Raw genomic sequence first — 14,491 nt, forward strand, 5'->3', positions numbered from 1 at the left:
TTTCCATAATTAACTTTTTAATATTGTGTTTAAGGGCATGGTTTCAGTTAAAAAATTGCTGAGAATCATTGAAAAACACTAAATGAATGAATTGCAGAATGATAGAAGGCATGCGCAGCATTTTACGGCTTTCTGAAAAAATGCACAAATTCCAAGGATTTTTAAGTTTCGGTTTGCAATCGAAGCGCATCTCGGCCCCGACAGCACCGCGCCCCATGGAGAAATAGTGCAACCAACCTCTGCTGCGCTGTCCTCGCGCAACGCAGCAGAGGCTGATTGCGAATTTTGGCAGTCACGGCAGAGGGAAACCGAAACTTACTCAGAAAAAACGCGCTAGGGGCAGGAATAGTTTCACTCCGGAAGAGGCACCTGGGCGCGACGTGTAGTGACGCATACGTTGTTGTCAGTGCATGACCGAAAGCTTTGGACCAAACCCAGATCGGCTCATGGCCCGCTCCTCCAGTGGCCTTATTGGGGTATGCAAGAATTCGAAAGTCAACGCGTGCGTCTGATGTCGGTGCTTGCGAACACGCTAAACTTGATAAATCCCACAGTGCACTTTGCTTTGAGATATTGAAAATAGTTCTGCGTTATAGTTGTTTCTCCGCTTGCTCACAAGCACAATCACACTTTCTTTATCAAATTTAGGTTATCCATATTTATAGTTCTATTCTGCAGGATGCACATGCAATGTCATCTATGCTTCGTTTAACATCACTCATGCAGTGGTCAGGATACTTGTTAAAAACAAGCACGTTTTTGGTTTATTGACTTTAATCAGGCTTTGATTTTACATAGCACAAGTGCTCTGCAAACTATTTCAAAGTGCCTGCCCTCCATTGCAGTGCACATCAATAATCAGTCTTTCCTACCGGACATTGCTCGATGCAGCATTTCTCGTAGAACATTTGCACAAGCAGTGACTATCCTCTCTTTGAACTCGTCGAGCCTTGTCGTCTCGGTGGCATAAATTTGGTCTTTGACGTAGCCCCACAAAACAAAAGTTCTGTGGAGATAGGTCTGGTGACCTTGGAGGCCAGAACATTGGTCCACCATGCCCAATCTATTTTTGTGGGAAGTTTGTGTCAAGGAACTGGACTGCTTGCGAACAGGCGTGTGGTGGGGCACCAATGTGTTGAAACCACATTGGGTTAAAGGGACACAAGAGGGTATTCATGCTTGCCAGGGTTTTTATGCTCGCCAGGGTTTTCATTTGTACATGACATGTGAGAGCCTAACTACCCTGAAAAGAACATGCAGATCGAAATTCGTTTTCTTTCCGCCCGAAAACCGCTGATTGAGAACTGGCCGGTTTGAGTCGCACTCCCTCTCTTCTTCGTCGTCACGGGCCGTTTTCTATGGTTTAGACACAACCACCATAGATAAAGTCGTGGGTCATTCAAGGCGCACAAAAAATATACCCATTTTTTGTGGCTTCTAAAAGCTGTAAATATGTTGATTAAAAAAAAAGAAAAGTTGTTTAGCTATGTGATTTTTGGTACCTTTCTCCTCCTCTATATTTCTTCTTCCTCCCCAGTCCAATGTCGTTTTCGAGCAGTTGCGTTTTCTGAATTGATTAAAAATATACGTCACACTCTAGCAAAATATTGATTAGGCACCATAATGGATTGCCTGGCAAAAAATTAAAAATGTTTTTAGGGGGTGTCAGTATCCTTTTAAGTACATTCAGAGGAAGCTCTGAAATGAACTCAGCCACAACTTTGTTTAGGACGATGTCCAGGTAGCTTTTTCTATAAGTCTGCCTTCAATGAAATAATGACCAACAATGCGGCCGTCAAATACACATACCACACCACACGTTCACCAACCACTGCACTTGGAGTTTGTACTGGCACAGCCAGTGTGGATCTGTGTCTGACCAGTAAAGCGCATTGTGCAGATTTCCATTTTCATTTCTGCAGAACGTTGACTCATCTATCCTAAAACACTCTTTGAAAAGTCTACCATCTAGTCAATCTGGTCGCCCAATTAAGAAAATCTAGGCTTTTCTTAAAGTACTCTGGATATAAATCCTGGTGGAGGCATACATGGTAAGGGTGAAGCTTGTTTTCAGAAAGCGCACTCCACACTGAAGACGGGCTAACTCCAGAGGCCCTGGCAATCTCTCTCACACTGGATTCCAGGTTCATGCTTACATATGCAGCAACAGCAGTCTTCAAGTTTTCCGTTAAAACGGCTGCAGGGTTTCCTCACTGAGGAGGTTCAACTGATCCTGTCGAGCGACGCCGATTAAAGGTTCTAATGAACGAACCACGAGCTGGCACACGGCTCTGTGGATGTTGAGCGGCGCAAATAGACAATGCTAAGGAAACATTTCCTTGTGCATCGTAAGCAAGGACCACATCTACCTTTTCTTCAGCTAAAAATGCTTGCTGGGAGGCCATCGTACAGCACGCAACGCGGTTTGCTGGTCAATATTTTTAGTAACAGCCTTTGATGTACGGCCAGCAGTTTTCTTTTTCTTTTACTTCACACTTTTATCTGAAGCCCAGGGACCTGCCTCACCAGTGTGAAAATTAACAGTGAAAACGAGGATCTTCAGTTGTTGCAATTAAAGACAGGCATGATAAGTATCAATTTCGGAGATACCACTACCACGCAATGACTTTGAATTTTAGATCGGCTCGTGGGAGCTGGCTGTGAACCGATTTGGGAATGGTCCAAAGCTTTTGGTTACGTGCTGACAGCAACGTATGTGTCACTACAGGTCGCGCCGAGATGCCTCTTCCGGAATGCAACTATCTCCGCTCTTAGCACACTTTTTCCGAGTTAATTTGGGTTTCCCTCTGCCGTGATTGCCGAAATTCGCTATGAAATAACTCCAAGCTAAATTATTATTCTTTTAGACCTCTCAACTGCTTTGGGCTCTTAAAAACGACGGGCTGCAAACCTCTAATTGAAATATGCTGGCTTAAGCAAAATGCAAAAGAGTTCATTCATGTTTTTTTCTCGGTAATTAGGTATCTAATGAGCACTTTACTCTCAAGTACTCACGTCCGCCTAGGCAGACAATGTAATCCTGAAGGAATAATGTATTTATTTCAAGTTTTCTTATTTTTAAAAATATCAGGGTGTCGAACCTGAACCGAACCGGTATTTTTTCCGGAACTGAACCCGAACCGTTATATTGTTATCGCGATGAACCCGAACCGGAACTGAACCGGAAAAAAAAATAACGGTTACCGGCTCATGTCAAAACGGTTCGGCCACGCGCTGTTGACAATGAATGTGCTATCAATGCCATTTGTTTTTTAAGTGCCGTCAACTGACATACACCTCGCTTACATATTTTTCTTCTCCACTCAGTCTTAGGAATATAAATGCTGCATCCATGAATCTTGACAAACGCTGCATCCATGAATCTTGACATAGTAACCAGTATTGCGCTGGTCGCGGCTTGCACGGAAGAAAGAGAATTGGAAGGCTGTGCAAAAAAAAAAAAAACAACTTGCGTCACGGGATTTCATTTTCCTACAATCTCGTAAATCCTAAATGCTGCTGTGTGCTCATTTCATAACACTTTCTAGAACGCGCGAGTTCTTGAAGCTTGCTTCTATCGGAATGAGAAAAGAAAAGGTGTGGAGTTTGATAATAATGCATCCGGTTTCGTATAGGCACTTAGAAGCTAACATATTTGTGCGACAGCGAACTCTTTTATTTTAATATTTATCCTATTACGTTCTTCTGGCGTTGCGTTCGGTGAAGTGTTTTTCATATTCCGTATCTTGTTTAATGAAAACTTCTTTAAGGGTATCATTTGAGTTACCGAAGGCTAGTTCAAATAAAGAAAGCTGTATTTTCTCCCCACTGTTCCTTCAATTGCTTACACGCCGAGGTGGCGGGATAGTTAGCGAGTTCTACTTGTAAGTGGGTTTGTAAGGAGGTCGCGGATTTTACAGCTACTGCGTCGGACCCAATTAGATGAAGTCCGAATGCATAAACGTCGGTGAGGTAACCTTTGAGTGCACATAAAGCAACCATTCCTGGTAGAAATCCCTGAGCCTTACACTACGATGTATCCCTTTTCGTATGTGCTGATTTCAGATGTTTTATTTGTAATTTATTTTATGTTGCAATTTGTCATTTATAATTTCCGAACCGGTTCGCGAACCGGTTCAGCGCCCCGAACCGGTTCGCGGATCGAATTAATCGAACCGGAACTGAAACGGAACAAAATAAATTTACCTGAACCTGAACCGTAACCGAACCTGTATTTTTTTCGGTTTGACACACTGATATATATATATATATAAATATATATATCTATACTGAAAACAACTAAATTTTCGCAAAAACCTAATTTTTGCGAATCACCTACAATTCGTGAAAAATACGTCCCGCGAACAATTCGGGCAATATGTGAACGCTACAAAAGCTACACTCTATTCGCGAAAATTTTCTTTTTTTTTCTAAATTTTAGTTTTTGCCCGATTCGTGAAAATTAAGTCATTTAAAGTATATATCTTACCTTTTTTGCACCTGTGCTTTCTTTTCATTTTTTGCGTCTGCACCTTTTTTTTTTTTCTTTTGAAAGCAGAAGGTGAAAAGAGCGAGCAAATACAACGTAGTGGAGTGAACAAGTGTTGGAGCTAGAAACCTGTGCAACTTTTGACCAATTAGAAGTACCTAAGACTTTTTTGAGTTCTTGTTATTGTGAATGTCCCGTTGATGGAGGAGGATCGGTGGACAAGTGGTCTAGCACACACCAGGTCAGTGTCAAAGCTCGCTCTGCAGAACCCAGGATCCTGGGTTCAATCCCCACCCCTGCCCGTTTTCACCTGGATGGGCATCGTACCGGCGTGCGGTCGTGTATCACTACTGTGTGGTGCACGTTAAAGTCCCCAGGCTGGCGGTTGTACTGCACTGGCTAAATTGTTCATCTACATCTGAGAGACAACTCGCACAGTGATGGCAGACTAACTTCAAGGCGGTATAAACATACCCACTACCAATTTTTTCCCATTTTTGGATATCTGGGACTACTTTAAACCGTTTATTATTAAATGGCTGTCTAGCATTCCAATAAAACAAATTATTGGAGAAACTGAGAAAAAAAAACGTTTTTTTAGGAACGTGTAATTGGTAACCGAAATCGTAAGAAACTGGAACAAAACCGATATCAACAGGAAACCGTAACCATAGCCAAAACATTTTATTTTTGGTTTGAGTTTCTGGTTCTAAGAGAGTACACTAAACAGAAAGGCAAACTTCTTAACCGTTAGTCTTATTCTTATGAAATTTGGAGGGCATATTCCTAGGTGGGGAAAAAGGATGATATGCAAAGTTTTAAGTTTATAAGTTTATCCTTCGAAGAGTTGTGTAAAAGTACATCAAATAAACTCTGGCAGCTGAGGAAAACTATTGTTTAGAAAACGTAAGGATAATAGCCAGTTCTTTCAGTGAAACATACAGTATGACACCTATGTCATGCCGCTATTTAAAGAAATTATAGAACTTGTACTATTTTTGATGAAAAATAAAAATGTTAAAAAGTTTAAATTTTTTGGCATTCATTAGGTTTGGAGATGCAGCAGACGAATTAATTCAAACTCCAGGAAGCCACAAATTTTGTTTGAATTACCAGAAGTTTGAAATATCAGAAATTCATCTAAATATGTCGTACGATAAAATTATGATTTTTTATATGAATGGCTGCACATACGAGGCAGCCATTCATATGTGTGTGGCAATAATTGATGATTTCCTCTACGTGGGCTTACTGATCATGTGCAGGTAGGACACACAAGAAACATTTGTGATATGTGTGACATAAGTTTATTTAGCCTTGAAAGATGTTGTTTATCATGGACTGTTTAGACAGCACATGACTATTCAAAACATTTGCTCATCAGGCCAAGAAGTTGTTTAATCTGAACAGGGGGCACATGAGCAATGAAAACGGGCACTGCACGGTAGTTCCACAGATGCTTGCGCAGACGCTGTGACGTGGACCCGCCCCGTCACAGCGTGCGCGCAAGTTGCTATGTAAATTTTTGCGTGGTGCCAGTTTTCATGACTTGTGTGTGTTCGCTTGATCAACGTTGAGTGCGCTTTTCACCGAGCATTGGTGCACTGCGGAGAAGCAACACCCGCGGAAGCAAGCTCCGCTGGTGTTGCTTCTCTGCGGCGCATCGGTGCTCGGAAAGAAGCGCGCTCAACGTTGTCGCGAGGACAAAAATATTAATCGCACGAAAACGTCGTTCGAATTAAGCGACTTATGAATACATTAAAAACATAGCGGGACAAGCAAAATTTTAAGATTTGTTTGAATTAACCAGATGTACGAAATATCCGAGTTTGAATTATCGCGAGCCTACTGTACGGTCAAACGCCTTTATAATGAAGTCTGCTGGACTGGCGAAATCTTTCGTAGTACAGATAACTTTGTTGTAGTAGCTGAGTGCAAAAAATTAATCAGACAAAGCCGAATTTTCGTTATTGCATATTGACGTATCTGCGCGACATTCTAGGTGTTTGAGGCAACATTCTAGGTGTTTGGCGCCAAATACAGCATGAGCGACGTCAGAAACGAGGATTTGTACATTGACAATTGACTTATCAAAAAGCAAAACAATGGCCGAGTCTGCTAGCGCATCGTAGGGAGGAGGACAAGGGCGAAAGCTCACGCTACAGAATCTAGGCATCTTAACCTCAATTACCACTTCCTTTGTTTTCTAAATTGAAATCATATTGGCGCAGGTTTATGTACTCCCCACTGCGTGACACAATTTGGAGACACCAGGCTAGCGGTCATACCGCCAGCGCCGCCACTGGCAAAGTTTGTCATGTACAGCAGAGACGCCAAGTGCTCCTTGCTGCAGGCTAATTTCTTGCTGTCCAAACTTCCAGATAATAAACTTACCTGACTTCTCAAAATATGAATCGCAATATTTGCTAAACCCCCGACACCTTCCTCCTATAACGCAGCGAATGAGAGGCGTTGGCCGACTGTAAGTTTAGCCTCTTCTAAATCGGGCGGCGGCTTGCACCATTACATGTCATTCGTAGGAGGCTCTCGAAGCATCTGTGCTGTTCTCAATTGCGTGTATAGTCACTAGACGGCGTAGGAGCGGGTGTGGCAGTACAGCAGGATCGGCCACACACTTGGCACGTGACAGCTGCAACGTGCGGTGCAGCGAGGAGCGAGGATGAGGAGAGGTGCGCAGTCGAGCTGACCGAGCCCTTTTTCACATCTGTCCGGCACAAAGGGGGGGGCGCATTTATTTCTGTGCGGCTCTGCTGATTTCACTAAGATTTTGGCACCACGGGTAAAGTCACAGATCACGTTTTCTCGACCGCAAATTATTGTTCCAAGGTGGAACAATTTGGGACTCGGATCAAGGAGGATTGGCAATCTTGGTGGATCCCAACGAAGATTGGCATGTTGATCGAACGAACGCCGAGACAGCATAAAAAAGTTGCGACTGCCCATGAAATAATTTCTTTTATATACTATTGCTCGCGTGGGTCCTCCGACACGCTCGAAACACCGTACCGAAAGCATTGACCGCCTGCAAACGTCTCCGCCTTTCTACCTGCTTTCCTTCTCGCCATGCGAAAATGCAAGGCATGCACATTTACGACCAATCTCCGGAGGAGGTGTCCGCCATTAAATTGAAAATGCTCCCCATGGTCTGAGATGGACCCTCTTCTCAACCTTTCTACTCGGCAACCTAGTCACGTAGTCCCATCTCGCAACAAAGTTGCACGCTAATGAATTATTCAAACCCAAAACCGAGGATGCGTGGCACAGCGGTGCTGCGCGTTCTGTCCTTGCTGCCGCAGTATTTCTGTTCTCTACACGCTTCACTCGAGAGCAACAATTTACGTCAAATCGATTACTTTTCACCTAGAAAACTCATAATGCCGGTTATTTTTGTTTCGTGGGGCCTTGCAATTGCTTCGTTAAACAGAAATGTTTGTTAAACAGGAATTCGTTGTCATCAGACAAACACATTGAACAGATAGGACAGGGGTGGCCAGGCTGACCCGGCCTAAGAGCCGCAAACAAAAGCACGAAACTTTCAAGAGCTGCGGGGGGGGGAGTGCACTTTTGTCCAGAGCAATAAACGAAACTCGAACTACTTTCAAGTTTCAACCTATCCAAGTCAAAAGCAGTCCAACTGTGCGTAAGGTAGCAGTAGGACAAGACTACAAAACCGCAACCTGTCTTTCGATTTAAAACGCATTCCATTTCTCTTTTTGGGGAAGTGCTTGTGTGACCGGGAAGGAGGCAGGGGAGGGGGGGGGGGGTGGGGGGGGGGGGGAGGGAGCCGCGAGCCGCACTTAACACGCGAAAAGCTTCATGTGGCTCGCGAGCCGCAGCTTGGCCACCCCTGACTTAAGAGATTGGCCAGGACTTGATTTTACTTAGTTAAACGGGCATTTTTCTAGTAAAAGCATTCGTTGTAAATAAAGTTCCAGGTTTTCAGTGTTTCTTTTTTTCTCAAATTCGTTTGTTTTTCTTTTAGGGTTTATTTTCTCTTACAGAGTTTGTTTTTTGTGTAAATTGGTTATAACTTGTGTACTTCATAAGGTACTAGCCATTCAAGGGAAGCCGAGCTTGAATATATCCAGCCAAATATGAGGAAAATTTAATGCACTCCAGCACATAGCAAAGACAATTCCAAAACTTGTTGACCAAAAATTAAAATCACTGGCAAGACTAAACGACTGCATCTAGCAGTGTGAACAATGTGAAACAAATAAAATTAGGCATAACGACTGAAATGCCACTGCACTCAAGCATGAAAACGCGGGCAAACTAATGCATAGTATTACTACTATCTGTGCGACATGACGTGAGTCAGCATGTTGGTTTGTCAGCAATGATTTAAATGCACAACTTGTACTTGCACCAGTGCGACTGCCTAATGCATTTCCACCCTCATTTCCCGCAATGGGTCTCCGAATAAAATCAGTCTCCACGCTTGCAGCGGACTAACCAGCAGGCAAGTTCCCTCCGCAGCATTTTTAAGCTGACGGTTTGCACGTTCTGGCTCCCTTGTGAGCCTCATTGTCCGAGTCATCTTGGGACTGTTGCCCGGTCGAGCGACCTTACCGCCCTTGCAGCCGCTCGTCTCAGTCTGGTTTGGGAGTGACTTCCTGCAGGGCGTCAACATTAGCCACTCAATAAATGTGCATTTACGCTTGCGACTCGCAGCAGTTGCCTTTAATTTAGCTGTTCAATGGCTTGTACAGTGGCTTGGGCTAACCTAAATCTCTATATGGCCAGCAAGTTTTCCAGAATGCATTTTTGGCCTGTCGAAATGCAAGTAAGGGGAAAGGGGGGGGGGGCATTAGTCAAAGGGTATATAATGTGTCGGGAATGCGAGATGATTTGGATGGATGAACAAACACACAAAATGCTCAAAAAACAAATGAACTATAAACTCGCACGCCTTATGGGTTCAATCCCCACCCCTGCCTGTTTCAATCTGGATTGGCATCGTACCGACCTGCAATCGTGTATCACTACTGCGTGGTGCACGTTAAAGACCCCAGGCTAGTGGTTGTACTGCACTGGCTAAATTGCTCATCTACAGTGAGACACCAGATGCCCGTTGTGGCTAACTAACTACAGGCTGTATAAACATAAAACACATTTTGTTTTGTTGCACACCATACTTTTATTGCTATTTAAATCTGGCATGAGTACACTATGCAGACTGGAAGCAAACAACTGCAAAAACAGAACACCAATAGGGCCTCAGCATCGGAAGCACTTACTGAAAGCATTGAAAACCTTTCTGCCTCACAAAATGGTGCTTGAAAGTGCGTGTTATGTGCTACACTTTAGAGAGCTTGGAAATCATCTCCAGTCGGCTTTCCGTGGGTGATGCAGGGCTGCACAGCATCTTACCCAGTTAGTGGAGTAAGATTATAGGAAATGAAACATCTTATTGTGACACATCAAGGTAGTATACATTATTTTTGGAAGTTCAAAACACTGGCTAGGAAGCAGAAGTTCAAAACAATGGCTAGGAACCAGAATTTGAAGGAAGGGTTCAGCTGCTTTCGAATCAATCATCCACGGTAGCTTCCCCCCCCCCCCCCCCCCCCCCCCCCCCCCTGTTCTGTAGGTTCATCACAATGTCACTAAGTTCTTGCGCAAGAAGGCTGAGTGAGCCCTTGATGCGTGATGCAGCGAAGCCGAGCATGTCGAGCACAGACCAGGCCGGTTCTTCTCGGAAATAATGGCCTGTGCCAAAACGTGTCACAAAAAAAAAAAAAAAAGCTTTTTTTTTTTCTTTTGCATTTTGTTTTTTATTATTTTTGTAAGAAAATTCCTCGTTGTTTTTTTTTAATATGTTTGTTATATGTGTACAGCCGCTTGGAATTTGTTCATCAAAATTGGGCTAAAATTGCACTGAAGGAGCATGGAATAAATGTCTGTTTTAACCAATATTTAGATATTCCCAAGTTATTTATAACTAGGTTCGGCTATACAATATTAGAGACTCTAAAATGAGATGATCCATTGGGATTTTATTCTATCATTGAAATCCCACTTTACTGAAAGCATGAAATTAAGTCCAAACACGCATTGAATTTCATTTCAGGCACACAGCCTGAAGGCGAATGTTCCAGCAAGTGCGAGGCCAGTGTTCCTTCCTGCTGTAAGTTCCTACCATTACTGATATCTTTATAGTAATAAGGTAGGACTTGCAGTGTGCAGTGGTTTCGTACGCGAGTCACACGGGGACTTCTGCTTCACCATAGGGGTTAGAAGTTTCACCTTCCTAGGCCATCGCTCAGGCGGAATTTATTACGGTGATAGCGCTTATGGGCACTTGCCCTCAATCAAAATTATGTAGAGTGTGAGTCGTCGATATCGCCGAACGCTCGAAAAAGAAAGGCCGCCGCAGTATTCTCAAGATTTGATCCCGGGCCAGCTGGTTGTGATGCAAGCACATTTCCACAGAGCTGCGCCAGCTGCTTCAACGTGCCGCTTCGTAAACTGTGCGTTGAGGATACTTACGCGTACCAGTGATGTTCCATTCCATGTCTAAGAATTGCCTTTTTTTAATACAAAAATTCCCTATTTGAGGTAGATCCTTTTTTCCTGCCAAATTGTCAAATATCCCTGCATACTTCCCTGCGCTATTTTACCTTTATTTTCGCAGCAGCTGATTTCTGTGGTCGTGCAGGCAACCTTGCATACTTTTTCCTACGAAAACTGCGTGAAATCGCATGTTCAAAAAAAAAAGAAAATGTTACTGGTCAGCGTATATATCTATTAACTAAATTATACAACCTTTAGTAGTTGCCATTTCGCTGCACCTAGGAGATGTTCTGACACCTCTCCTTCCTGCACTGTGACTTTCTCACTTTGTTTTCTTGAAACTTTTGGACCACAAGGCGGTCTTTTTTAATATTTATTTATCTCTGAACTTTTTCTCGAATTCCCTCGTTTATCCTTAAAATTTCCTGCAGTCACATTGAAATTCCCTTTTTCACCAAAATTGAGACCGAAACTTTCCTGAAAAAGGGAAAATTATGTTTTCAGGGATTTTATTTTTTTCTTTTTGGGGACTGTACTGTGGATTCACACAGGACTGCTCATATTGAATGCAGAATGTTTTGTAGGTCGCTTACTATGAAAAAATTGCAACGAACGAGCGTGGTGAACGAGTGGCACGCTGGGAGCGTTAGACGCCAAGGTGATATACAGGGTGTGTCAGAAAACGCAGCCCAAATCGCTCCTGCGAAAACCAAGCATCGCACAGAAAAAAAGGTTGATGCCGTTTTGGTGTCTGTCCAATAGCGCATTTAGAAAAAATAATAATGTTAACAAAAAATCGTTTTTTTTAGTTTTTTTAGAAAGTAACTTTTTATTTGTTCATTTGAAGGCCATAGTTTCAATTAGAAACTTACTGGGCATCATCAATAACCCCTGTAGCAACCCTTTTTAGACAAGTATAAAGCATGCCGAGCATTTTACGTTTTGAAAAACGCTTTAATTCTGACGCATACTCCGGTTTCGGATTCGTATCCAAGGGCATCTTGGCGACAGCTGTCCTGCCCTCCGACATATGAAGCGCGGAACCAAAGCCAGCCCAAAAGTCGAAGCTCAATCTTGCAATGTCATGCTCTTTTGAACAGCGAGGCGTTCCTTGTCGTTTGGCCACGCGCGCGCGCTACAAACGCTTTGTTTTTTACGAGAGAGCGAGAGAGGGAAGAGAGGCAAGCGGGCCAGACTATTAGCCCTGAGAAGTTCACATGGCGCCCCCTTACGGCGAACCGGGGTGACGTCACGGCGAGGAGAGAATTTTTCCCCGACTTGGCCCGCTCGCCCTGTGGAGGCTGTGACGACGCTAGCTGACGGCGCGCTCGTTTCTATTTAATTTTTTTTGGCGTGTTTTTCGTAGGAAGTGTAAATTTTTATATGAGCCTTTATTGAGGTATGGCCTGTAGCTACAGGCGAAACTTCAACGAACATTTTAAGCATGGTTGACAGGGCAGGCAACGCATGAATCACAGCTGGTATATGAAAATAAAGAAATATGGCCACAATTGCAGGAGAATCACTGTAGATTTACATTTTGCACAATAAATGCTGCTGATGGTCTGAATGAATTGGCAGGTTATGTATATTAATTTTTTTTTGTACCTGTTCTTAAACAAGATCGCCGAAGCAGAAAAGCTGCATGGTGCTCAAGCAACATGTTAAATACAGTCTGGGCCATGAAGAGAGAATTACAAGTAAGACAGCCCAAGTGCAGGGGCAAAGTAAAAAAAAAAAAAAAAAAAAGAACATTTATTATATACATTGCTTGCATTTGACCTTTGCTGGATTCGGATAGAATGTCAATGGACTACACGGGTGGTATCTGTGGACTTGTTTATATCAACCCTCAAGTAATGTATAACAAACGTAAGCGAAGGTGTCTAGCTCGTTATTAGCCCCTTAAGCCCTAAAATTGAAATTTTACTTAAATCAAATTGTCCTGAAGCTAAAATACCATCTTTTCTCCCGCAGACTGTCCCCCTTTACAGGCTCCACATTTTCTGCTGCTAGATGCTGCATCTACCACTGGACGTTCGAATGCTTGCTTTTACTCCTGTTTTCCTCTGTTGTCAGAGAGTCCAGCTGTAGGGAGTTTGGAGGCTGAGGAAGCTTTTGGGGACCTGCAGCAGTGTCCCTTTTAATTGGAAATGACAATTCAGACTAAACGGTGTATTTTCGGAATGCCCAAGGCTGGAATAAAAAATGTCAGGAAAAAGTATAAACATTGCATATTACGGCACTATCGCCGTGCATAGTTTGGCAGTTCAATACATATCATACAGACAACTGGGGGCAAGAATGATGAAAATAATCCCTGGAGAAGGGGAATAAGAGGGACAAAAGACAAACACAAATCTCCAAACACAGCTAGGTGACTGGTGAGCGACCGAAAAATCCGCCTGGTCCGGGTATCGAACCCGGGACCTCTCCATTACAGGTGGAGCGCTCTACCAATTGAGCTAACCAGGGGTTAGACGTCAGTAGAGCAAACGGGTTTTATCAGCCGCCACCAGTCTAACTCCAACAAGGGTGAAGCGGACCAGGCGGATTTTTCGGTCGCTCACCAGTCACCTAGCTGTGTTTGGAGATTTGTGTTTGTCCTTTGTCCCTCTCATTCCCCTTCTCTAGGGATTATTTTCATCATTCTTGTCCAGCTCGCTTGCACCTTTGCATTTAATTGCATTATAATAATAAACTGGGGGCGATTCGGCCGTTTTTGCTGCTACCATACAAACTAATTTCCAGTAATTGTGCAGCTTCTAAGAAATATGCCTGCATGCGTGTGTAAACTATATAACTAATTACTAATTCACAAAGAAGCTACATTTATTGAAAACAACCCTATTCCACGAGCACTTTCAAGATTATCAGACGCAGGGCCTTTAAAACATCTGCGAACCAGCGCATGCAGAGTGGCAGCGCAGAGTCAGAGTCGCGAGCTAATTTGCCGACCACCCAAAGGCCCATGATATAAATGCCACTTCAAATGCCTTGAAAGCGAGATGTAATATCGTCTTAAATCATAAACGTGCAAGGAACAGAATTCCAGCGTCTGAAACACTCGCGCCACCGCTTCACCGATCCCTCGCAAGATTGCCTTGTTTCGTGTGGACGGACGGGGAGGTTCATCGGCGGAATTGCCTCCGCCGATAGCTTTCGGGATTTTTAACCCAATTTTAAAGTTAAAAGGGACAAGCAGGCTTATAAAATGTACGGAAGCACGTCAATATCGGCCTAACTCAACGTCTTGCACACCGGGTAAACGAAGCCCAGCTCCTCGAAGAGCTTGCGCCACACAACGCCAAACCAGGAAACCGGTGCTGGGAAGCGAGCCGATGCGAGATCGCGGAGCGGAGTACTCCCCCTGACGTCACGGTACACCTCACCCAATCCGGGCGCGGCGACCGCAGCGACGCTTGTGTTCGCTCTCGTGGCTAATACTTCGTTTCACCTTATTTC

The 14,491-nt window shown here is 43.6% G+C and overlaps 2 protein-coding genes across 2 annotated transcripts in view; both read left to right on the top strand.

Annotated features, from left to right (window-relative positions):
• Positions 1-14,491, top strand: part of LOC8036026 — a 566,786-nt gene that overhangs the window by 333,908 nt on the left and 218,387 nt on the right. The window lies entirely within an intron of this gene.
• The window catches only part of LOC120840733 (NADH dehydrogenase (ubiquinone) complex I, assembly factor 6), a 60,980-nt gene that overhangs the window by 42,276 nt on the left and 4,213 nt on the right, over positions 1-14,491 (top strand). Inside the window, exon 8 of the mRNA XM_040211383.3 lies at positions 10,584-10,640. Within this exon, the coding sequence (XP_040067317.2) occupies positions 10,584-10,640 (57 nt within the window). The remainder of the gene's footprint in view (positions 1-10,583; positions 10,641-14,491) is intronic.

This window comes from Ixodes scapularis, unplaced genomic scaffold, assembly GCF_016920785.2.
Source record: "Ixodes scapularis isolate PalLabHiFi unplaced genomic scaffold, ASM1692078v2 PGA_scaffold2__306_contigs__length_199485367, whole genome shotgun sequence".
NCBI classification, from domain to species: domain Eukaryota; kingdom Metazoa; phylum Arthropoda; class Arachnida; order Ixodida; family Ixodidae; genus Ixodes; species Ixodes scapularis.